Source organism: Schistocerca piceifrons, chromosome 2 (assembly GCF_021461385.2).
Source record: "Schistocerca piceifrons isolate TAMUIC-IGC-003096 chromosome 2, iqSchPice1.1, whole genome shotgun sequence".
NCBI classification, from domain to species: Eukaryota; Metazoa; Arthropoda; class Insecta; order Orthoptera; family Acrididae; genus Schistocerca; species Schistocerca piceifrons.
The window spans coordinates 868473876-868500630 of NC_060139.1; the positions used below are offsets into that span (position 1 = coordinate 868473876).

The following is a 26755-nucleotide window of genomic DNA, read 5'->3' on the forward strand; positions in this document are numbered from 1 at the left end:
CAAATTTATCCATAGCTAGTGGAAGTGAGGCACAATTGTAATTCAACAACTAATTTGGCTCAACCATACTCACAATGCTAATGATATTAAAATTCAATCATATTAAAACTGACTTGTCACAGAAGAGCAGGCTGTCATCTTTAGACACATACCATAACAAGTGCCAGAACTCAGTGAATGCAAGCACAAATTCGTTTATAAATACAAAAATAGTAAAATATTCACACTAAGGTGTCACCATGCCTTTTCTTAGCAGTTGGATTTCTTTGTTGATTATTTGTTATTAGCCAATTTGTGCTTGTATTCCTTAATGTATACAAAGAAGTATTGTGATGATATGTGTCTCTGAAGGTGGATAGTTGCTCTCCTGAAGTATCTCAGTTTCAGTGTGATGAAATCTACTCTGCAAAGCAATATGGATTCCGAAAACAGATGTCATGAAATTCAGCTTGTTCTGTCTGTCTGTTCACAGCACCAAAGATAGTAGTGGTCAAGTTGATGCTGTTTTTCTTGATTTGCAGAAGGCATTCAGTACTGTTCTCCACAGTATACACAAAAAACTGAGAGTGTCATACACAAATCAAGTTTCCAAATTTTTAAAAATAAAACATTGTTACATGATAAAACTTTGTTGGCAACAGATACAACAATATTTTAGCTCTTTTGCAGCATATGTTGTTGTTGTTGTGGTCTTCAGTCATAAGACTGGTTTGATGCAGCTCTCCATGCTACTCTATCCTGTGCAAGCTTCATCATCTCCCAGTACCTACTGCAACCTACATCCTTCTGAATCTGCTTGGTGTATTCATCTCTTGCTCTCCCTCTACGATTTTTACCCTCCACTCTGCCCTCCAATACTAAATTTGTGATCCCTTGATACCTCAGAACATGTCCTACCAACCGATCCCTTCTTCTAGTCAAGTTGTGCCACAAACTCCTCTTCTCCCCAATCCTATTCAACACCGCCTCATTAGTTATGTGATCTACCCATCTAATCTTCAGCATTCTTCTGTAGCACCACATTTCGAAAGCTTCTATTCTCTTCTTGTCCAAACTATTTATCGTCCATGTTTCACTGCCATACATGGCTACACTCCATACAAATACTTTCAGAAACGACTTCCTGACGCTTAAATCTATACTCGATGTTAACAAATTTCTCTTCTTCAGAAATGCTTTCCATCCCTTTGTCAGTCTACATTTTATATCCTCTCTACTTCGACTGTCATCAGTTATTTTGCTCCCCAAATGGCAAAACTCCTTTACTACTTTAAGTGTCTCATTTCCTAATCTAATTCCCTCAGCATCACCCGACTTAATTCGACTACATTCCATTATCCTCGTTTTGCTTTTGTTGATGTTCATCTTATATCCTCCTTTCAAGACACTATCAATTCCATTCAACTGCTCTTCCAAGTCCTTTGCTGTCTCTGACAGAATTACAATGTCATCGGCGAACCTCAACGTTTTTATTTCTTCTCCATGGATTTTAATACCTACTCTGAATTTTTCTTTTGTTTCCTTCACTGCATGCTCAATATACAGACTGAATAACATCAGGGAGAGGCTACAACCCTGTCTCACTCCCTTCCCAACCACTGCTTCCCTTTCGTGCCCCTCAACTCTTATAACTGCCATTTGGTTTCTATACACATTGTAAATAGCCTTTCGCTCCCTATATTTTACCCCTGCCAGCTTCAGAATTTGAAAGAGAGTATTCCAGTCAACATTGTCAAAAGCTTTCTCTAAGTCTACAAATGGTAGAAGTGTAGGTTTGCCTTTCCCTAATCTAGCTTCTAAGATAAGTCGTAGGGTCAGTATTGCCTCACGTGTTCCAATATTTCTACAGAATCCAAACTGATCTTCCCCTGGGTCGGCTTCTACTAGTTTTTCCATTCGTCTGTAAAGAATTCACGTTAGTATTTTGCAGCCATGACTAATTAAACTGATACTTTGGTAATTTTCACATCTGTCAACACCTGCTTTCTTTGGGATTGGAATTATTATATTCTTCTTGAAGTCTGAGGGTATTTTGCCTGTCTCATACATCTTGCTCACCAGATGGTAGACTTTTGTCAGGACTGGCTCTCCCAAGGCTGTCAGTAGTTCTAATGGAATGTTGTCTACTCCCGGGGCCTTGTTTCGACTCAGGTCTTTCAGTGCTCTGTCAAACTCTTCACACAGTATCATATCTCCCATTTCATCTTCATCTACATCCTCTTCCATTTCCATAATATTGTCCTCAAGTACATTGCCCTTGTATAGACCCTCTATATACCCCTTCCACCTTTCTGCTTTCCCTTCTTTGCTTAGAACTGGGTTTCCATCTGAGTTCTTGATATTCATACAAGTGGTTCTCTTCTCTGCAAAGGTCTCTTTAATTTTCCTGTAGGCAGTATCTATCTTACCTCTAGTGAGATAAGCCTCTACATCCTTACATTTATCCTCTAGCCATCCCTGCTTAGCCATTTTGCACTTCCTGTCAATCTCACTTTTGAGACGTTTCTATTCCTGCTTCATTTACTGCATTTTTATATTTTCTCCTTTTATATTTTCTCCTTTTCTTCATAATCATCACCAAAAGTGAGACATTTTTCATATCATGGGATTAACTTTTTGAATTCTTGTGTTGAAGAACTGTGCTGCCTGAGAGTGAAATCAGTAAATGGCAGTCATCTTCAGCTCTTTATCATTGTGGTGCAAGAAAAGATTAAAATCACTAGGAGCAAGATCAGGTCTGTATGGAGGATAATCAAAAAGTTCCCAGCCAAACTTCTTCAGAACAGTTGTTTTGTGCTGAAGTGTAAGGAGCACTGTCATGGATGTGCACAACGCCTGCACTTTGCATTCTATGCCCCTTTGTTTTGAATGGCCTATTGAAATTTCTGCAGTGCTACAGAATAACTGCCAGCTCAAATGGCTCTAAGCACTATGGGACTTAACATCTGTGGTCATCATTCTCCTAGACTTAGAACTACTTTAACCTAACTAACCTAAGGACATCACACACATCCATGCCTGAGGCAGGATTCGAACCTGTGATAGTAGCAGCAGTGCGGTTCCAGACTGAAGCGCCTAGAACTGCTCAGCCACAGCACAGTGGCCAGCTAACTGCCAGCGTTCTCTGTTTTCACCTCAGGGCAGGAAGTAATGAACAGAATGCTCTTGCTGTCCCAGAATACCATGCACATCACTTTCTGCACTGGCACAGTCTGAGTTGTGTGTTGACTGGGGATTCACTGGAATCAGAATGCATTAACTGCTCCTTCTTCTTTTTTTTTTTTTTTAAAAAAAAAAAAGACTGAGCAACCCATATCTCATTGTCTATGACAATTCTCATGACCTTTGGCCCTTACATCTGACACAGCTAATGACAATTTTTGATTGGCTCTATGTTTTGTGCGTTATGAATCTTTATCACAGGCTGAACCTTGCAGTATGCAGCAGAAAGAATAAGACCCACTATTTTCGTCTCTGCTGCAACACTATCAGCAGCAGTCGAGATGTACCTGGCTATCATGATCAATTCTGTTGCACTTCAGCTATATATGCAGTTAAATACATTTGTTGAAAGACAAAGAAAAACTTAATTTCTTTATTACTCTCCTAGGTTGCTAAGTACTGGAGAAATTTGTGACTGGATTCAGGACTTTCTAGTAGATAGAAATCAGCATGTTATTCTTAACAGAACAAAACTGGCAGATGTAAAAGTAACTTGGGAGTATCCCAAAGCCGTGTCAACAATATGTATAAATAGTTGATAATGTGAGAAAAATACTGTAGTGAAATGCAAGAAGACCCACAGAAAACTGATAATTGCTGCAGGGCCTGACTATTGATAAATGTAACACAATTTGCACATATAGATAGATATCCATTGCTCTTCAATTACACTGCATGCGACAAATAACCGAACACTGTAAGAATCCTAAAATACATAGGCGTAACTCTAGGGAGCAAACTAAGGGAGAATGACCACAAAACTAATTTCACCAAAAGCAGATGCCAGGCTGAGATTCACAGGAAGAATTTTAAAATGACCAAGATGAAAAGAATCAGAAATTTTAGTTCATATGGTGGCTTACCAGCAGGTGTTACTCCCATATCTCATTCGTGAATAGGCTATGGACAGGAAGGAAATGATAATCATGCCAAATGTACCCTCTGTCTCACACTGCAAAGTGACTTGCAAGATGTACATGAAGTATAATCTTAATCACCTTAGAAAACTACATATAAAAGTGTGATTGAGCCAAATTATTCTCTTAAATTGTTAAATAATTATAAGGCTCTTGGGATCATATTCGTGCACACCAGGATCAGATTTTCTATAATTGTATATAAAATTTCTAAACTGGAAGTGTAGTTTCTGCTTAGACAAGATTGACTGTATAGAGTTTTATTTTGCCAGTGCCTTTCATATAATAGTGCATTCAATTTACCATTTCTCCCTGGAGGCATAAGAACTTCTTGTCTCATTTGAAACCTTAGCTGACATAGGCCTACTTCATCCTGATCAATGACACAACAGTAAAACTGATCTACCCATTACAATGCACAAGAAATAAACACTGTTTTGTTATTTGTATGACAGGCTGCAACTGCTGGATGTGCTTGGTGCTGCACAGACTGCAGCAGCTCATGAAGCAGCTATGAAATATCTTCAGCTGCGTGATGATTCAAAACTGGAAGAGAATGAAAGATATTTTTGGGCTCTCTCTCTTGGTTCACATCCTAGCCCCCAAATTGTAAAAGGTACAGTATCAAAAATTTTATATTTATTAAAAGTGTTGGACACAGATATATCTCAGTCTTTGTGCTTAGATATTTCTCAAAATGTCTCCAAAAATATTTTCGTTGTAATTAATTATTCAGTGTCTAGGCACAAGAGGATGTTGTTGTTGTTGTGGTCTTCATTCCTGAGACTGGTTTGATGCAGCTCTCCATGCTACTCTATCATCATACAGTAAAAGTGCATGCCCTCAGGAAAAATTACGGCTGTAGTTTCCCCTTGCTTTCAGCCGTTCGCAGTACCAGCACAGCAAGGCTGTTTTGGTTAGTGTTACAAGGCCAGGTCAGTCAATCATCCAGACTGTTGACCCTGCAACTACTGAAAAGGCTGCTGCCCCTCTTCAGGAACCACACATTTGGCTGGCCTGTCAACAGATACCCCTCCGTTGTGGTTGCACCTACGGTACGGCTATCTGTATCATTGGGGCACAAAGTCTCCCCTCCAACGGCAAGGTGCATGGTTCATGGGGGGGGGGGGGGGGGGGGAGGGGGGCGGGCACAAGAGGATACTTAGTTCAAAGTTTAATAGAAAATTCAAGAAACATATTGTAGAATCAAGTTCATAAACAAAAACAATGTACATAAATTTGAAAGGTATACAATTCAAACTGTAAACATACTCAATTAATTTGTTTCATATGACAAAAGAAAATAAGAAGTACTAGAATACAAAAGTTCTATATATGAGGGAATACTGAAAAGTAATGCCTCCAAACTTTTTATGTGAAAACTCTTTAAAGTCTTTTAAATAAAACAAATGTTATTAACTTTCTATGTAATGTGATTCTTCAATTTCTCCAGGCATATTTCATGCCGAAAAAAATCTCAGGTGAACAGCCTGGTGTGAGTGCACAAAGGACACATTATTTCGGTGATCAACCTTGCTGCCATCATCAGGTGTGCTGATGTACTATCAAGGGATGGTAGGCATGAGGTATATATCAGATTCCCCCTCCCCATCCTTGGGCACTCCTTCCACTGTCCACGCCGCGGGCACTCTCTCGGCCGTCAGTGCTGGGGTGCGGCGTGTGGCCTTTGGCCCAGCGTCTGGATGTTCCCTCGCAGGTCTGCACCCAGGGAGGTTTGCCAGTGGCGTTTCAGAGATTCCTCCCCCTGCCCTCGAAGTCAGTACATCCAGGAATATTTCTATCTTCTCCTTAATCCGGGTAATGACTGGTTCCCAAGCATGGTCAAGGGAATAGCCTGTGTCATGATTCAGTTCAGGATTTCTTACTCTCATATCTATAGCTTCTTTGGTGATACATTCCCAATATTTCGAAGTCTGTGTTAGGACCTTGATCGTGTCATAATCCATGCCATGAAGCTCTGACAGGCAATGCTCGGTGATTGGAGACTTATTAGGCTGTTGCAATCTCGTGTGCCATTGGTGTTCACGGCATCGGTGTTCAATGGTGCGAACTGTCTGACCTATGTATTCCTTACCACATTCGCATGGTATTTTGTAAATCCCTGATTTACATAAACCAAGGTTGTCCTTAACACTGCCAAGAAGTGCTCTGGTTTTAGTTGGAGGGCAGAAGATGGTTTTTACTTGATATGTGTGTAAAATTCATCCAACTTTTCCTGATAAGGCACCACAAAATGGAATGACTGCCATGGTCGTGTTTTCCCAAGATTCTTCATTAGTTTTTGCCAGTTGTGTTGCAAGTGTCAGACATAGAGCATCCTGGATTTGCCTTTCCTTATAACCGTTCCTCAGAAACATGGACTTCGAATGGGCCAATTCTTGTTGGAGACTGTCCTCATCAGAGAGGGCGCAAGCTCTGTGTACAAGTGTTTTTAGCACACTGTTCTTCTGAGTGGGGTGATGGCAGCTATCCTCATGTAGGTATAAGTCAGTGTGAGTTTTCTTTCTATACATGCTGTGCTCCAGCCTGCCATCATCTCGTCTTTTGATGAGAACATCCAAGAAGGGGAGCATCCCATCTGATTCTACCTCCATGGTGAACTTGATATTCTTGTGTCTTGAGTTGCGATGTGTGAGAAATTCCATCAGCTTGTCTCTTCCATGTGGCCAAATAACAAATGTGTCATCCATGTATCTGAAGAAACAGGCAGGTTTTAGATGCTAAGGCTTCCTCCACAAAATGTACCACATACATGTTAGTGACGACGGGAGAGAGAGGACTCCACATAGCAATGTCTTCGGTCTGCTTGCAGTAGTCACTGTCAAATAGAAAATTCAGACATGTTCTAATGTCAACATATATTCTATTTGACTGTCAAACAAATAAGTTTGGAGAAAAGATCTTCTTCCCAGTTAGACAGCATACAGAATCACCCTCATGTAAATGCAACTCTCACTCTCACAACCACTGATTCTCGCTGCCAAGGTTTTACATGAGAGTGTGTTTTGTACAATTCAGAAGACTGTCAAACAACTAAGCTATTGGTTAAAAGACAGTCTTTCTGTTGTGCCTATCTGTGGCACTGTAGGTTGAGTAACAATTTATACTTCTCATGAAGTTGTCATTATTCCATTGTTTGATATAGAATGTTAGTAATGTGTGTTTTTATTAAAAAAGCTTTAAGAGTTTTCACATTAGAACTTTTGGAGCATCACTTTTAGCAAGGCCTCTTATAATGAATTACATGTGCTAGTTCGAAAATTTACCTTTCGTGTTTGTTAACGTGGGATTAACAAGGTTCAGATAACTATAGTTAATGTGAAAATGATTAAGGAAAATACAGTAAAATGCACTTGCACAAGTCAAAGTATCTGAGTAAACCAGTACCTTGGTCTTAGTCGACAAATAGGGAGGTTTCTAATTAAAATTTGCTGAAATAATGTTAAGTGTCATTGTTGATCTATATATATGATTCCATTTAGCTTATTATATAAGTGAATGACAAGTAATTATATGCTTTGTGTGTGGCACTCTCTACTTTCTGGCACCAGCAGGTCACATATGTTTGTTTGAAATTACTTGATTCTCTGAGATAACCATATTTACATTATGTTGGGTAGCTTATGCCGTGTGTGCCATAGATATGCATTTTAAGTTTAATCTTTCCCTTATCTGAATTTTTCAAATGGCTTTCTATAGTTAAATAGCATTAAAAAAACTCACAGTAGCTCAGCAGGTACTTATTTTCCACATCTGATGAAAAATGGTCATTCTTAAAGTGACTATTTTAGTGCATACTTCTTTCCTGATTGAGTTCCCTCAGCCAGTACATGAACAACATGCTTCCTGTGTCATTCAGAGTCATGATGAACATTTCAGCACAAGGATGGATGCAATGGCATTTATGATTAACTGGTTAGATGATAAGGGATCTTACTAAAAGAAAAGGAAACAGTTATTTAAATATCCAACATATGTTAAAATGAAAGCCAATGTCTTAGTACACCCTAAGTTTGTTTCCTGTTTGTGAAGGTTTTGCAGCCAAGTTAATATCCATAATTGTTAAGTTTGCTAGTTCTTTACTACTTCCCCTCATACATGTGAAGGCTCGTTACGTAGTCAGAAGAGTAGTATGAGGATTTGGCTGTACTTTGTTGGGACTATTAATGACAATGAGAATAGAAAATTGTGTATCAAGAACCCCCCCCCCCCCCTCCCCCCTTTATCCCCCTGCTCTCAATAATCACAGTACTAGAAGTAACCTTTCACTTTTCAGTCATACACCTGTATCTTTTAGAATCAGTGTTTATAATGTTACCACTTATTTTACTATCTGTTGCAAACTCTTTATTGTATGATAGACTGTTGGGTGCTAGTACGGTTTGAAGAACACTATAGTAAGCTCATGTGTTGATGTCTTGGCCACCAAGCTCAGACGATCTGAACATGATTGAACACATTTGGGACATTATCTGGCACCAGCTCTGTGCCCACAAACCACAGGCCCATAATTTACAAAATTACATCGACATTTGGTGCCACATACCTCCAGAAACCTACCAAGGTGTACGAACACGGTATTAAGCAGGTGGTCATAATGTTTTTCCTCATCAGTGTATACAATTTGCTTGAAGCCTTCAATCGATTTTCAATTCAAGAATGGAGCTAAGAAGAAACGAAAAGGGATTGAATGATATATAGAACATGCTTTATCAGTTTCCGTTTCCTTTAAAGTCTGAAAGAATCATTCTCAAGATCATGCACTATAGGCACAAATATTTATATTTTGAACACTCTAGTTAAGAAAATTGCAGGACAGAATCAGTAAACAACAATGCTGAAAGATAACCATTCAACAGAACCTGAATGTGGTGTTAAATGTCTGTGTCACACATAAGAGACATTCTTAGTTTTTGGGCTGCCACTCTTTTTCTATCGTAAATACATATTCCAATGTGTGTGCACCAGCACTCATTAATTACTATGTTTTGATATTTGCTTCTATTTTTAGGTGTCTTGAAACTTAGTCATGAAACAAATCCAAGTGAGAAGCTGGAAGAAACTATTATTCTAACTGCTGCTGCTCTGTCAAATAGATTGTCTCATTTACCAGGAAGTGGACAGCACAAGGTAAGCCAAGATACTTCAAACAAGTATGATGATCCTGCAGAGTACATTTTAAACTGTTTACAACAAGAATAAAGCAGTAGATTCACGTGTTTGTTCTATAAATCTGCATTTATTATTTTCCAGTTTAGCTACTGGCAGGGCACATTTCATAGATTCATTTCAACTATTGAGCCTATGAACTACAAACTATAACCTCAATGCTGTTTTGTATTCTTCAATTGTAATGACTTTTATCCTTTTTACTTAGTATTTATTTAATACAAAGACTGTGATATGTCAGGAGAAACTAAAACATGTTGCATTTCAGCATGCTTCAACAAATGAATTGATAGCAAATTGAGGACGGAATGTAAATGTGTATATGAAGTTAGATCACTCCTCAACAAGTAGAAATGTTTAGCTGAATGCACTCATGTTTTCTCTCTCTCTCTCTCTCTCTCTCTCAATCACGTGTGCACACAAAATATTCTCTCCTAGAACTACAAATGGCAAATTTTTGTATGGAATGTGCATCTTTGTTTCACAATACAATACCAATTCTGAGAGACATTATTTGTACAGTTAATGTGGTCATGTAAATAAACCAGATAAACCAGCTGAATTTATTGCTGCGTAGTAACTGTAAATTAAAGACAATTTTGTCATAGGAAGTCCGTTGCTGTCATTTTCTTTTGAGTTTCTAAAAGATGACTGTAATGTTGACACTATATCGTGCCAGTTGGCCAAGTCATAAACAAGTGAGAACTTGGACTGCCTAATGGGAGAGAAGTGGAGCCAGGGTGTAATGGTCAAAGGAACTGCTGATTTTTTTTAGTGTTGTAAGGATTGTACTTGAACACTTTCCTTGACCAGAATTAGTCCCTTCACTCATTGTAAAATAAGCAAAGAAAACAATGAGTGTTGCACAACACAGAGCAAAGTGGAATATGCAAAGCATTCGCTAAGGGCTACAGTGCAATATTTTACTGAGTAATCATGATAATTCAGGCCCTATCTCTACTGGTATCTTTTGTGAAAGACATCTGGTGCCACATACCTCCAGAAACCTACCAAGGACTTCTTGAATCCATGCAAGCAGAATCACTGCTGTACTGCATCCCAAAGGTGTACAAACATGGTATTTAGCAGGTGATCATAATGTTTTTTCTCATCAGTGTATACAATTTGCTTGAAGCCTTCAATCGATTTTCAATTCATTTTTTTCAATTCATTTTCATTTTTCTTGTGCCACTCGATGTCTTGCACAACTTTTATCTATTTCTGCCACCACTAATTCTCCAGTTTTGTTTTTAGTTCTTGTCACATTCTTGCACTGTCTCATCAAAGAAACCCTATTGATAAAAGATATATCAAACATTATAGTCCTTGTGGTATTCAGTCTGAAGATTCATTTGCTGTAGCTCTGTAGCTATCCTCAGTGGTCTGATCCCTCTAAAACTCAACCTTCCGCTCCCCACCCCCACCCCCCCCCACCCCAATTACAAATTGATTCATTGATGCATCAGGATTTGTCCTATCAACTGAACCCTTCTTTTTAGTTGGGTTGTGCCATAAAATCTATTTTTTCCTCTACTAGCTCCCATACCTCCTCACTTAGTTATCTGATCTACCAAAATAATCTTCAACATTCCTCTGGAGTGCCATATTCTAAAAGCTCTTTCTTCTTGTTCATTGTTCCTGTTTCACTTCTATAAAAGTCTATATTCCACACAAATACCTTCAGAAAAAATTAACTAACATTTAAAATTTATGTTTGATGTTCACACACACACACACACACACACACACACACACATTTACTTACCAACTAACACAGTTAAAATTATTTCAGCATATATTTTAATTAGAAATTTCCCACTGTCAATTAAGAACAATATATTGGCTTACCTTGGATACTTCGATTGGTCAAGTGTTTTTTATTGTACTTTTTCTCAATTATTTTCACATTATCTGTAATTACCTGCATCTTTATGACCCTGCCATTGAAAATCACAGATAGTAAATTTTCAAACAAATATATTTCATTATATGAGAGCATGTTGGGAAGTATTGCTTCTGAATTTTTAATGTGAAAGCTCTTAAAGCTTTTTAAATAAAAACAAACATTTATTAACAATCTACATCAAACAATGGAAAATCTGGATGGAATATTGACAGTGTTATGAAAAGTATAGATTAACAATATGAGAGAGGGAAAGTTGCTACTCACTATATAGCGGAGATGCTGAGCTGCGACAGGCACATTAAAAAGATTCACACAATCAAAGCTTTCGGCCATTAAGGCCTTTGTCAGCAGTAGACACACATACACGCACGCACACACACACTCACGCAAGCGCAACTTGCACACACATCTTCAGTCTCAGAGAGCTAAAACTACACTGTGATCAGCAGCATCAGTGCATGATGGGCTTGGCGGTTGGGTGGGGTTAAGGAGGAGGCTGGGACAGGGAGGGGGAGGGATAGTACGGTGGGAGTGGCGGACAGTGAAGTGTTGCAGTTTAGACGTAGGGTATGAGAGAAGGTGCGGAGGGGGGAGGAGGTAAGTAGCGGAAAGGAGAGAAATAAAAATAAAAGAAATTAAAAGACTGGGTGTGGTGGTGAAATAACGGGTGTGTAGTGCTGGGATGGGAGCAGGGAGGAGGCTGGATGGGTGAGGACAGTGACTAACGGAGGTTGAGGCCAGGAGGATTACAGGAACGTAGGATGTATTGCAGGAAAAGGCCTATCGCAGCTCAGCATCTCCGCTATATGGTGAGTAGCAACTTTCCTCCTCTCATATTGTTACATTCCATCCTGGATTTTCCATTTGAAAAGTATAGATTGCTACTCAGCATATAGCAGAGATGTTGAGTTGTAGATAGGCACAACAAAAAGGCTGCCAAACAAGTAAGCTTTCAGTCAAAAGGTATTCTTCTGAACTAGACAAAACACACACACACACACACACACACACACACACACACACACACACACACACACACACTAAGCCAGACTGTCAGTCAGACCTTGGTGGCCAGAAACTGTGGGCCTGTGTGTGTGTGTGTGTGTGTGTGTGTGTGTGGACCAGAAGTCCTGTTCTTCTTGACATCACATTTCACTAAATCTCATTACATCTAAATTCAACCTATCAATTTTCCTTTTTAAATTCTACTTATCTTATTAAGAGGTCGAATGTTCCATGTTCCAACCTGTAGAATGTTAGTTTCGTTTTTCCTGACAATGACATTTTCCTGAGTCATCTCAGGCAAGTAATCTGAATTGGGGGGGGGGGGGGGGGCTGTTTTACCTCTAGAATATTTTACTCAACAGGATTTAACTGTAAAGTAGAACTACATACCCTAAAGAAAAACAACAGCTGTAGTTTTCCCTGGGTTTCAGCCTTTTCAGTACCTACTATGTTGGCTAATATCACAAAGCCAGATAGTCAATTGTCCAAATTGCTGGCTTGCGATACAGAAAGGACTACTGACCCTCTTTGGCAACCACAGTTTCATGTGGGCTGTCCACAGATATACCTCTGATCTGGTGCAGCTACAGTACACACACACACACACACACACACACACACACACACACACCCTTCTTTATTACTGAGGCATGCAAGGCGCCCCACTTCAGTAAGTTCCATGGCTCATTTACAGATAGATATGTTACATAGATAGAATATTAAATGATGACTTTTATTTATTTTCATCTGTGAGGCTGATATCAGATGTACAAGAAGGAAAAGAGGTGTTTTTCTCCCCCAGAAGTCAACATCTCAAAACTTGCATAAAGGATCAGTAGCAAACAATAGGGCAAGAATCCTGATAAGTCAAGAATATGCACTCAAAATGGTCCATATACAGTATAAGGTAACTTTTGGGTATTTTCAAAACTTGCATAAAGGATCAGTAGCAAACAATAGGGTAAGAATCCTGATAAGTCAAGAATATGCACTCAAAATGGTCCATATACAGTATAAGGTAACTTTTGGGTATTTTCTTGAAACCTGACCAAGAAGAAACTTTCAACAGCTATAATTAAACCTGTAGTTCTTAGTGTAGCCAGTAGAAATGGAATGCTGGATCTACATGATCAAATTGGCCTTTTACTTGTTACCTAATACTTGAGATAATATTGTTCTGCTTTATATTTGTATCTGAGGAAAAATTAAATCAAGAAAACTAATAAATTGTGGAACAGATTTGCTGGCCAGGACTTTCCTGCAGGAGGTGAAATGTGTATTGGTTGCACACTTTTACTTCACAACTGAATGGAGCGTGCTGGGACAGAAGCTTGCGATGAGCTCGTAGCACACTGGCTGCTGAGACAAGCCCCACCTTCTTTTCCCAGAGCAGCCAGTTTATAGTGTATAAAAGAAATGAACATGTAATTGATTACTGCATTACAGAATTTATACTGTGCATCTTGGAAGTTTATAGTGAGTGACTAGAAAAATCAACTACAGCCTCTTCCCTCATGTTTTTAAATATTATTAACGATCACTATGCACAACAGTGCACACAGATCAAAACTATATTCACAATGGCTACTTTTTGTTATGGGGCACAATACTGTTGCATAGCTATGGTTGGCACCGAACATAAACATTCTGGAGTAGCACGAAGTCAGCCAACTTCCATCACACAGAGGGACCATTTAAAAGTGTGCATTTTCAGCAGTACTGCAAATACAAGTCAAAAAGATGTATTACCTAGCTTTTGGAACAGATAGTTCTTTCCTCAAGGAGGAGAGACAATGTTTGGGGCTGGTCAAGAAGGAAGGGCAGGTCACTTGGACCACTTGATGGGAGAGATCTACTTGTACTGAGGAACCTTCCTACTCTTCCACAACCTAAGACACTCTTCTACCCAACAAAGAAGCTGCTAGTTACAAGCTATAGGCAATGTGTGTCTTTTATTTTTATATGTGTCTATCAGAAGTACTGCACTCCAGAAAGTAAGTACTGCTGGGCAGTGAGTCCGTGTCGCAATTTATTATATTTCCATTCTTGTTTTCATTATTTTTTAAGAATGCAGTAAACTTCTGTTCCATTGAAAGCTATTAGCCTTACCCCATGAAGGCACTCACATACTGTTACGGATTAAGTCAGTGTCATATTAACCATAAATACTGTAATGAATAAAACTCTGAATGATAAATCCATTTTTTTATTATATCCAGGTGATTGAAGAAACAAGAAAATCCCTTGTTGATGGGCTCAATGACTGTAGTTCAGAAGAATGCAAGCAAAAATACTTAAGAGCCTTGCGGAATCTTGGCGATGGTAATACAGTGCCAGTACTTCTACAGCATGCTGTCAATGGTACCAAAAAGACCAGTGTGACGGCAATGAAGGCCTTGAGATCACTTCCATCAAAGTTCTGGGACCAGACTGTTATATCACTAATGAAACGAATCTATTTTCAACTTGACAAAAAGTACGACTCAAGTGCTCGAACCTTAGCCATAGATATTCTGCTCGAAACTAACCCAGACAAATCTTTCCTCAAGGAAATTCTGATATCGCTGACTTCATTAGATACAGCATATGAAGTGAAGCAGTACCTCTGGCAAAGAGTGACACAGATATCAGAAAGAGATTTACAATTCAGGTCACTGGTGAATGAAATAATTACAGAAGAAAAAAGATTGTTGAAAAATTACCACGCAATGGCATTGAGAGGTCTTTCAACAGCATTCACAAGATCTCTATTTAGCAACCCATACGGTAATGCAAGTCTGGTTACTATACAAGAAATATCCAGTGGTTTTTTGAAGAGAGGTACAGTGGATGTTGTTCTTGAAATGAATGGAGAAACAAAGGAAATTTTCAGTGTAAGTTGGTGTCTAGCAACAATAGTACTAGTAATATCATGTATAATGTTCAACTGGGATGTCTATATTACAAGTAACTTCCAAATATTTTCAGCTTGGACTGTTTGCTGGAGGCCTTAGCTCTCTCATATCATCAGATGACAGTGATGAACCTGACGATGAACCTGCCACTGCTGGTATGGATGTTACTGCTCTTGGAGTTCAGTTGAGGCCATTTATTTTCTTCAGTGGGCAAGGAGATCTTATGGGTCATGTTTGGTCTGGTACAGCTTCAGAAAAGACTCCTGCTTTCCAGGTTTGTCTTTGATAGTACTTATACATTAAACAAAAATCATCACTATTAACCAATTATTTATTTCCTTTTCTATTAATTACTTATAATTGTTAGTTAATAAATGTCTTAATTTCATAGTACTGACCCATGTAATTAAACTGACATTTTTATTTAAAGAAAGTAAAACTAGTCTAACAAGGAAATTCAGATGGCATTGCCATTTCAGTTCACATATTTTATTTTAACACAAAAATGTGATGAGAAAGAAACTTTGGCCTTTGCATGTTATAAATCTGATGCAGTCCATAGTTCTTTTTTTCATACCATACAAGCCTATGTAGACAATATGGAACTTAAATTAAATTTTTTTTTATGCAGTGGAGAACGGCAGTGTGAGATCAAGCATCCTAAAAAATTAATCAAAGTTGCTCACTCTGGACTTTATTCTGTAGGAGCTGGGTTGCATAACGATAACACTGAAAGATTATGCACGATTAATCGTATATGTACCTGTAGCTTTTCTTGTTTGTGATTATACTTTGACTGACCATTGCGCAATCAGCAGTGGTGAACCTTTTCTTATATCACAAACAGTTATAGAAACACAAATGAAAACACTAGGACTACCCAAAATGTTGATTCGGTGTTTTTTTATTTCTACATATTCTGAAACTCTTTTTTTATGATGTATATACAAATGTCCTTTTGGCAAAGAGTCTTGCTTTCTTTCTGTGGGCCTTGTCCCACTTCAACACAGGATCAGCCGTGTTGTTACAGATTTGGCAGTGTTAGGTGCAGAAGGTGGCCAGATGCCCTTCCTGTCTCCACCACCAACCCCTCAGGGCGTAAGTGGTATACCCCAGCTGTCTGCATCTAGTGTAATCCATGAAATAATGTGAACATGTGCGAATGTCTGTGAGTTGTGTAACTGAGGTGGAATGTGGGGACCAGTCTGGTAGTTACCTAGTGGGGTGTGGAAAACTGGCTAAAAACCACATACAGACAGGCTGGCACACCGGCCCTCATCATTAATCTGTCAGGCGGATTTGATCCAGGGCCGGCGTGCCCTCCGGAGTCTAGGAAGCAGTGCGTTAGCACTCTCAGCTACCCTGCTGGGTCTTGGCAAAGAGTACAAAATGCAAACAGCGGACCTTTCCTAGACTCAATAATGCACAGAGACTGTTCAGAATATTGCTTCAAGAAAATAGTTACATTTTTATGCAATAATGAAAAACAAAACATCTAATCAAAATACTACAAATATGATAAAAAAATACACAAATAAAACAACAGGTTACACAAAAATAAAGCCTCACAGGTAACAAAATACAGTCTAAAGATTTATACCGATTACTTAAGCATAATGACAACACATGAAACAATTGGGGTGCAGGTGGAAAGTAAAAAGTTGGGATCTCCTGCCTTAATCAGGATACTTGGCAGGTATGGGACAGATAAAAAATCTGTTCCCCAAATGCAGTAAATGGAAGCACTTAAAAATGTGTGAAGTGTTTAGCATTCAATATCAGGGGCTTGTCCCTCTTGCAAAATGGAGAAATAAGTTGGAAAAAGAAGCTTCCAAATCTCTTGAGGTACCAACATTCTATTTCTAGTTTTGAATCTCTCCAATAAGTTCACTTGACCTAGGGTCATGGATGACCTGCCTGCAACTTATACTATATACTAAATATCACTATTATCTCTTCTTTCTGTACCATTCCTACTTCCGCTAAAGAAACAATATACTTAGTTTAGAAGTTGGCAGTTTTATGTTTTTATGTGAGTTTCACAGTATACCATATGGGGAGTAAATTTAATATAGTCCTCTACCTTATAAAAACTATGAGGTATGTACTGTAGCATAAAGCTTTCTCTAGTCATGTAGAGATAGCGAATAAGCACAGAATGAAAATGTTGCAATAGGTGGTCATGACTGAGCTATTGCTTGTGAATGGTTGATTGTAAGTTTGCACCTACTATCTAGTGCCATATTATCACATAAAGTAAGAAGACTTCAGTGTTAAATACTGAAATGTGATATCAAACTTCAAGCTTCAGAATTGACATTACATATGATTTAACTGATTGTTGTTTTTCACTTATGTTGATAGACGTTTTAGTGAACTAGTTCAGTTTTCAAACAATGCCACAATAAGGCACACAGAAAATGATTACACATGCAGGACAATTAAAAAATGTATTTTTGGTTATTTTCTGTTTTGTAATGGCTTTATTTCATTATTTTTGGCCAATTAATCCATATCTGACAAATTTTTTTCTGCCATGTATAATTTTGTCACAATGGACAACTAGAAAGTTAGCAAAACACAAGCAGCTCAAATGAAAAGAAATTTTTCAGTATGAGAAGTACTGAAGTGAGAACACAAAAAAACCTATTTAGTACATAGAAATGAAGTGTTGATTCACTTTCATTTTCCTTCTCTCTTCTTATTAAAGCATCTAGTAAAGCTTATTCTCCATCTTATTACCTGCTGTAAGCCATGGAGAAGTGACCAAGATGTCTCCAATCAAGTCCGCACTCTAGAGGCCCTAAATCATCTTTACATCACTTTGATGTCTTGATGCAAGTGCTCACATGTTCTTTGATGACACCAACCAAAGTTTTTGTGGAAAAAATCAAGGTGACTGTTCAAGAAATGAATCTTGAGGCTCCTCAAACAGCCTAACTTCCTGAACTTCTCCAGTGTATTTCTTTCATCATCAATCTTCTGACCAAATTCACCTCCAGTGCCAAACTCTTCATTTCAGAGTAGCATGTGCACTCAACATCCCGATTTATTGGGAATATTACTATCTATGTCTTCCAGTACAGTTATTATCCTCTACAGCTCCCTCAAGTACTGTTGAAGCTATTCCTTAATGTCTTAACATGTCTTACCATTCTCTCCTTTCTTCTTGTCAGAGTTTTCCACACATTTGTCAACTTACTGCAGAGAACTACCTCACTTATTATCAGCCCATCTAATTTTTAAAGTCCTCCTATAGCACAGTGTCACAAACACTTCAAACATCTGCTTTCTGGTTTTCCCACAGTCCATGATTCACTTCCACACAATGATGTGCTCCAAAAAGAAATTCTCAGACATTTCTTCATCAAATTAAGGCTAATGTTTTATATTAGTAGGCACTGATTAGCCAAGAATGCCATCTTTGCCTGTGCTAGTCAGCTTTCTACCTCCTCCTTGCTTTGTCTGTCATGTCTTATTTTGCTTCCAAGGTAGTAGAGTTCTTTCATGTTATGATTCCCAATTTTGATAAGTTTATCACTACTTTTATTTCTGTTGCTACTGATTACTTTTGTCTTCTATTTAGAAACCTCATTCCATTGCATTTTGCTTTCATCAAGGATAGCAAAACTTATCACTGATATCCTTTCACCCTGAATTTTTATTCCACTACTGAACCTTTCTTTTATGTCTGTCATTGCTTATTTGATTTATAAATTGAACATCAGGGATGGCAGAATACATCTCTGTCCTAAGCCCTTTTTACTCAGAGCATGTCATTCTTGATCTTCCATTCTTATTGTTCCTTCCTGTGTATCACCCTGTCATCCCCAATAGCTTTCACCTATTTTCCTGAGAATTTTGATCATCTTGGGTCATCATGATTGTCAATTTTCTTTCCTATTCTTCTGTATATTATTCTTGTTATCAACTTGTACGCATGAGCTATTAAGCTAAATGTTTGATAGTTTTTGCACTTATCTACACTTGGTATTTTTGGGATTGTGTGGATGTTATATTTCCAAAAGTCTGATGGTATGACTTCAGACTCAAATATTCTACAAAGCAACTTAAATAATTCTTTTATTGCCACTTGATAGTAGAAATTCAGAAGTAATGTCATCTATGGCTTCTGCTCCATTTGACTGCATGTCTTCCAAAGCTCTCCTTGACTCTAATACTGGATTTCCACTCTCTTCCATATAGACACCTATTTTGTCTTCAGTCATGTCATCTGACAGTTCCATCCCTTTATAGAAGTTTTCTGCTCTCTCCTCTGCGTTCAATAGTGGATTCTTCTTGTGCTCTTAATGCCAACACATCTACTTGTAATTTGACTGAAGGTCATTGTTGACTTTTCTGTATGCCAAATCTGTCTTTCAGTGACCATTTCCTTTTCGACTTCTTTACGTTTATCTTCCTTGCAAGTCCTTTTGATTCCATTCCTATATCGCAGTATTTGTCCCTTTTCTTGAACATTTCTAATTTTTGTACTTCCTTCTCTCATTGATCAGTTTTTGTTAAACTTTGTGATTGCTCTTATTAGAGTCCTACATCCCTCTTCAACTGATCTGCCTACTGTTGTATTATCACAGTGCCTACAGCCTTAGGGAACTTCAACTGCACATCATCATTCCTGATTAGTCATTGTCCAATTTCTTTCCACACTGATTCTCCTAGATGATTATCTGATTCTCTTAACTTCAGAACTACTCTCCATCATTACTATTGTGATCTGTATCTATATCTGCAACTAAGTACACCTTATAATCCAATATGTGCCTTCAGAATCTCTGTCTGACCGTGATGTAATCCATGTGGACTCTTCCCATGTCTCGAGCCCTTTTCCAAGTTGCCTCCTTCTCTCAAAACTTATTGCAGAAGTCAATCAGTCTTTATTCTCACTCATTTCTACGCCAAGTCCATATTCTCGTGTAACTCTGTCTTCTGTTCCTTCCGCTATTACTGTATTCCAGTCACACATGATTATTAAATTTTCATATCCTTTAACTGACTGGGTTACATGTTTGATATCCTCACATACTTTCACTACCTCGACCTCTTCACCTTCTGTTTCTGTTATCAGCACCTATAACTGGAGTATGGATGTTGGAATTAATTCGCTGTCAATTCAGATGACAGCAATTCTATCGCTGAACTGTTCACAGTTAGGCTCCACCTTCCTACCCATGACAAATCCTACTGGATAGATCAACATGACTTTTTCCCCATTACATATCCTGTGGATACACAATATATATCTTTAATGCAGTCTATAGCCTTCTGCATCTTATACCATTTATCATTCCTAATTCTTGCAACTTTTAAGGGTAGTTTCCTACTCGAGGTCAGGATGATGTCCTAACTAAACCTCTGTCCACTCCTCTGTCCTCTTTGACAAAGCTGTTGGCCGCATGGGAGTGACTCATACTGGAAGTCTCTAGCTACCACTGCTGATGATTTTTTTTCAAAATTTAAGCAGTGGCGGGATTAAACCTGGGATCCAAGACATTGTGATTAATAATTAGAGATATTTCCCATAGGATCACAGTGATGATGGCTGCAATAGGAATATAATGTGAGTTCATTATGTTGCCCTAAAGTGTAGTAATAGTCTTCTAGAATGATTATCAAGCCTCATTCTCACTCAGTCATTTTTCATTTAAAGTTGGAAACAAACATCAGTCTTCAAATGTCAAGTCCAGTGAACAGACTTTCTTTCAGTATTGCTTCTGACAGATGAGGAAACTTATCACAGAGATCTCAATTTTTGGGCAAGGCTTGCACAAACTGTTTCATTAGTCCAAAATTAATGTGTGGATGTGGTAACAGAATTTTATTTAGCTCCACCAAGAGGTTCTTGAAAAAAAAAAAAAGGAGGAGAAGACAAAGAGCTTGTCACATCAGTTAATGACATTTGCTAACTACTGCAACCACCAGCACTGAAATTTCAAATTCATGTTGCTGTTGTTGTAGTCTACAGTCTTAAGTGGTTTGATAGGGATAGCCTACAATCTTGTCACACTTCCTTACTTTCACGTTCTTAGCCAGTTAAAACTGCAGTCAAATTTCAGAACAATATGTATTTAACCGTTTGTTCCCTGTTCTCTTATCACTGCCACCCACTCAATTACAAAGAATGTATTCCAATCAACATTGTCAAAAACTTTCTGTAAGTCTATAAATGTAGGTTTTCCATTCTTCAGTCTACCTTCTAATATAAGTCATACGGTCAGTATCGCCTTGTATGTTCTTACAATTCTCCGGAACACATGATGACAAAGAGGGAGGGGTGGCTCATTGCAAAGTAAAAAACCATGGCTCAACCTAGTATGGCTGATATGAAGACGGTGGAGGATGGTAGATTCCCACTGGGAGAGGCAGAGGGAAGATCGCCATGTGGTGGGAGTCTCCCTGATCGGACGAAGTTTATTAGACAGTGGGGTAGTCTCCCAAGAGGCAACCCATGACTGTAAAAAGGGATTTGCTGTAAAGCCACAAATCTGCCACTGCAGGTGTCACAGAGACTGGGTGGGGTAGATGGCTGCCCCACCAACCAGACAATCAGCAAAGCCCCACCAACCAGACAATCAGCAAGTTCATTTCCCAAGATATCTACATGGCTGTTAACCCAAAGGAAATCAACTGAACAAGTGGCATCACTAAGAAGATCATGGATGGCAAAGATCAAAAAGGTGGTAGGAAAAACAGTGAGTGATAGCTTGAAGGCCACTCATTGAATTTGTACATAACAAAACTTTGATGATCGAAGAGTGTTTAATAAAGCAGAGGGCCTGGTAGGTGCCCATCAATTCTGCAGTAAATACCCCACACATGGAGAAAAACATGGTGTTCTGAGCCAACAGACGACGTAAAGGCATATCCAACATGATAGGCAGATTTAGAGCCATTGGTGTGTGTTAAAAAACAATGCCATCCTAAAACTCTTGTAAGAGCAATTGGAACATTTGGACTCTGGGGCGAAGTAACTGACCGGGGTCGGGAGAGAATGTGGGAAAGAGGGCAAGGAGGGGAGAAAGAAACTGTGGCAGACAGAATCAAGGTGGAGTCCAACCAGTACACCCACACAAAGGCAGGCAGCAGGTGGGTTACGGCCCAGAGTCACAAAAAGAATAAAATAGGAGGGGTGAGCAGGGGAAGAGCAGATATTGATGGCATAGGAAACCAGGAACTGGAACCACAGAACTGAAAGCAGAGGGATTCTAGTGTCAACCAGAAGATTATCGAGAAGGCTAGTGCAAAGGAAACTGGTGGCTGAAAGGATAACACGACGATGAAACGGGTCCAAGAGGAGCAGTGTGGAAGGGGCAGCTAATCTACAAAATTGACAACCATAGTCCAGGTGAGACAGAACTAATGCCCAGTAAAGATGGAAAAGGGTTGAACAATCCACACACCAAGAGGTGTGTGCAAGGAAGCAAAGGACATTGAGGTTACAAAAGCCGCCAACTGTCAAATAACGTATATGGGGAACCAGATAAGCTTGTTGTCAAAAAGAAGTCTGAGAAATGGTACTTACACATACAGAGAGGGATGATCAATAGTCTGGCAGAGGTCACAAGTCCATCAATAGTGACGAGAAAAAGGACACTTAATACGGAGCCCAGTGGAACGCCATTCTCCAGGGTATGTGGAGAGCTGAGAATAGTGCCAACCTGAACTCTGAATGACCAGTGGAACAGGAACCAATGAATAAAAATTGGGAGGGCCCCCATAGACCCCACTCATTGAGTGTAACGAGAATGTGAGGGTACCAAGCTGTGTTGTAGGCCTTACGAAGATCGAAAAAACTGCAACAAGACAGCAACACTGAGAAAAGACCCACTGAACTGTGGTTTCCAATCAGAGCAGTTGATCAATTGTAGACTGTCCCTCCCGAAAGCCACACTGGTAAGCAGATAAAAGGTCCCGAGATTCGAGTATCCAATTAGGCCAATAAGCGACCATCCATTCTAGTAATTTGGAGGAGACATTGGTCAGGCTTAATGGTCGGTAACTATCAAGGGATGACGGATCCTTGTTGGGATTAAGGACAGGAGCATAGTGCTGTCTCACCACTGAGAGGCGAAAATGCCTTAGAGCCAAATACAGATAACCACCTGAAGGATATATTGTTGCTGCAGAGGATTGAGGTGTTGAAGCAATTGGTTATGAATAGAATCAGAGCCAGGTGCTGAACTGTAGGAAGAACAGAAGGTCAGGAGCATCTCCCATTCAGTAAAAGGTTCATTGTAGGATTGCACCTCACAGGTGTAAAGCATAAGTGGAAAGATTCAGTCCACTGTTTCTGGAGGAGGAAGGCAGCTGATAGGAGGCTGATGCTGATGCTGATGCAGTTGCAAAATAGGTCGCGAGGTGTTGTGCGAGAAGTAATGGATCTGTACAAAGGCCCGGAATGGAAGTATGCCACTGACAGCATTGTAGGATACCGTGTTGCCCACACCCATGATGAAGGGAGAGAAGGAGCTAGAGAACAGACAAAATGTTTCCAAATCTACTTGCTCTGTTTGAGTAAGTAAGGAGCTTTGACTAAAGATGTTTAAAGGTAGTAAGACCAGGAGAGGTTGAGTGCCACTTGAGGCATTGCAAGGTGTGACAATGATCGTGGAAGGTGGTAGCAATGGCCATCTTCCACCACAGAACTGGCCAATGGTGAATGGGCCCCATCAAGCAGTGAACAGCAATGCCAGCAGCTTGGATTATCATATCAAACAGATCATGGAAGACTTCATTAATATAACCTGACAAATAAGGTGGAAACACAACCTGGGCCAATCGGCATGATGGAAACCCCAGCGGGAGGCAGGAAGGAAACGAGAGAATTAATGAGAACTGGTCACTATCACAGAGGTCATCATGTGGTGACCAGTGTAAGGTAGGAAGAAAATGGAGAGGAAGAAAGCTAAAGACCAATGGCAAAGAAAGTGCCATATGTGGCACTAAAATAAGTAGGAGAAACATCATAAACAAGGTGCAAGTCATGGTGTGAGAAATTGGTCAATGAGAAGCCCCTGACTAGACAAAAAAGCACTGCCCCACAAAGGATGATGGACATTAAAACATTAAAATCTCTGAGGAGGAGGAAGGGAGGGGGAGTTGCTAAAGGAGGGCACTTAGTGCAGCTGGTGTAGGTACCTTGACAATGGAGATAGAGATTACAGACTGTCTCTGCAGAGTCCAAACAATGCTTCCAATGTGGTATGAAGTGGGATCCATTTACTACAACATCCATACAGACCAATGTGAGCACACCACTGGAAGCCCCTCAAAGGCCCAACCTCGTTCTCACAGAAAGCACGCAACCTGTGAAAGGTGATTATCAGTAAAACGAGATTCCTGGAGAATGACAAAAGTTGCCAAGTAAAAGGCAATAAAGGATTGTAACTCTTGAAGGTGATGGTAATATCCATTACAGTTCCATCGGATAAGCCCTGACCAGGTATCTCAATCGGAGGCAAATGGACTGGAGCCAGTCATGCTGCTGAATCACACACTGTCACCAACGAGGATGGAGTGACATCCATAAATAAGATGCCAGACTCAAGTTCAGGTTGCGAGGGGGAGTGGCACCTTTGTGGGGGGGGGGGGGGGGGGGTTTCCTTCTCCTAAGATTTATATTTCTTTTCCTTCTCTTTCATAGGTTAATGAGAGCAGGGCATCGTGGGAGAGCAGGCTTTCTCAAGATCCAGAACCAAAAGTTAGTGGGCAACCTTGGTGCGCACTGACTGTGTGTCCTGTGGCAAAGTTGTGGTTAGAGGCCTCTGGCCTGACAGACACTGGGGAGAGGGCTCCCAGGTGCTGAAGAAGGGGGCACTTTGACTGACAGGGGGAAGAGAGGGGGATGGAACTGAGGTAACAAAGAGGGAGAAGGGGAGAAGGATGTAAGAGAGGCAAAGGGTGAAGATGATCATTTTTCTGATAAGCCTCAGTATAAAATGAACAATCAAGTGACTTATATTCCTTTAACTTCTTTTCCTTCTTAAAATCAGGGCAATCTAGTGAGCGTGGAGAGTGATGGTCGTGACAATTAACACACACAGGAGGTGGAACACAGGGGTTCCATTCATGGAGTGGGTGTCCATATTCACCGCGTAGAGGGTGCACAGTACATTGGGAACACGTGTGCCCAAAACGCAAGCACCAAAAACGCCCCATGTGTGGCAGGACATACGGCTTCACGTCACACCAATAACACATAACCTTGACCTTCTATGGGAGAGTATCTCCCTCCAATGCCAGAATAAATGAAAATAAATGTGTGGTGTAATGGCTGGCAGTTATATCTCAACATCAGTAAATGTAACCTACTGCATATAAAAGGCGGAAATCCCTATTAATATATGAGTACAAAATAAATGCCCAGTCTTTGGAAGTGATAACATCCATCAAATATCTGGGTGTGACTATTCAAAATGATCTAAAATAGAATGATCAGATTACACAAGTAACGGGCAAGGCAAACTCTAGATTGTGTTTTATCGGTAGAATCCAGAAGCGATGCAGTCCTTCAACAAAGGAAATAGTTTACAATACGTTAGTTCGTCCAGTCTTGGAGTGTTGTTTGTCTGTATGGGACCCTTACCAGTTGCATCCGATTCAAGAGATTGAGAATGTCCAAAGAAGAGCGGCAAGGTTCATGACTGGTACATTTAGCCATTGCGAGAGCATTACAAATCTCACAGAAAGTTTGAAGTGGGACACACTTGCAGATAGACGGCACACTAAACGGAAGGGGCTGCTCACTAAATTCCGAAATCCGATCTTCACTGAGGATGTAGAGCATATATTACTACCACCAACTTTCAAATCGCGCAATGATCATCATTCAAAGATAAGGCAAATGAGAGCTCGTAATGAGGCGTTCAGACAGTCGTTTATCCCTCGCGCTATCTGCGAGTGGAACAGAGGGGGGGAAAGATGACTTTGGCACGAATTGTGCTCTCTGGCACACACCTCTTGGTGGCTAGCGGAGTACATACATAGATGTAGATGTAGAATTTGAGACAATAAGAAATTGTTGAGAGTTTCAGAGTGAACATTAGTTAATGATTAACTGCAGCAGGGGAAAGGCATACACTAGAACACAAATGGATAGTGTGAGAGATGTAATAGTGATTGCATCAGATGATCAAATTGGTAAAAAGACAAGGCATAGTAGAAATCCTACAGCACTGGAGATACTGAATTAAGGTTATGAAAGGGGGGGGGGGGGGGAAGGCTGGGTACAAAACAAAGAAGCTGAAAGGTGGAGGGAGTATACAGAGGATCTGTAAAAGGGAAACAAGCTTGAGAACAACATTAAGAAAGAGAAGAGGAAGTAGGTGAAGATTAGATAGGAAATATACCTTGAAACGAATGTGACACAACACTGAAATATCTAAGTTCTTGGAGTTGGTGACATTCTCTTAAAATTATTGAGATCCTTGGGAGAGCCAGCAATGATGAAATCAAGGTATATGAGAAATGCAAAATACTGTCTTTGTAATAATTCAAACATGAAAGAAAGCAAGTGCTGATAGATGTGAATATTACAGAACTTATTTCAGGTGTTGGCAGATGACTCTCACCGAATTATCCTCTGGAATTGGAGCCCCTCAGTT

General features: G+C 39.6%; 1 protein-coding gene across 5 annotated transcripts in view; it reads left to right on the top strand.

The window, feature by feature from the left end:
• LOC124775050 (microsomal triacylglycerol transfer protein) overlaps positions 1 to 26755 on the top strand; it is a 202414-nt gene that overhangs the window by 170115 nt on the left and 5544 nt on the right. For all 5 annotated transcript variants that reach the window (XM_047249839.1, XM_047249837.1, XM_047249838.1 and 2 more), the window contains 4 exons: positions 4595 to 4755; positions 9172 to 9290; positions 14460 to 15113; positions 15208 to 15408. In XM_047249839.1, the coding sequence (XP_047105795.1) occupies positions 4595 to 4755; positions 9172 to 9290; positions 14460 to 15113; positions 15208 to 15408 (1135 nt within the window). The remainder of the gene's footprint in view (positions 1 to 4594; positions 4756 to 9171; positions 9291 to 14459; positions 15114 to 15207; positions 15409 to 26755) is intronic.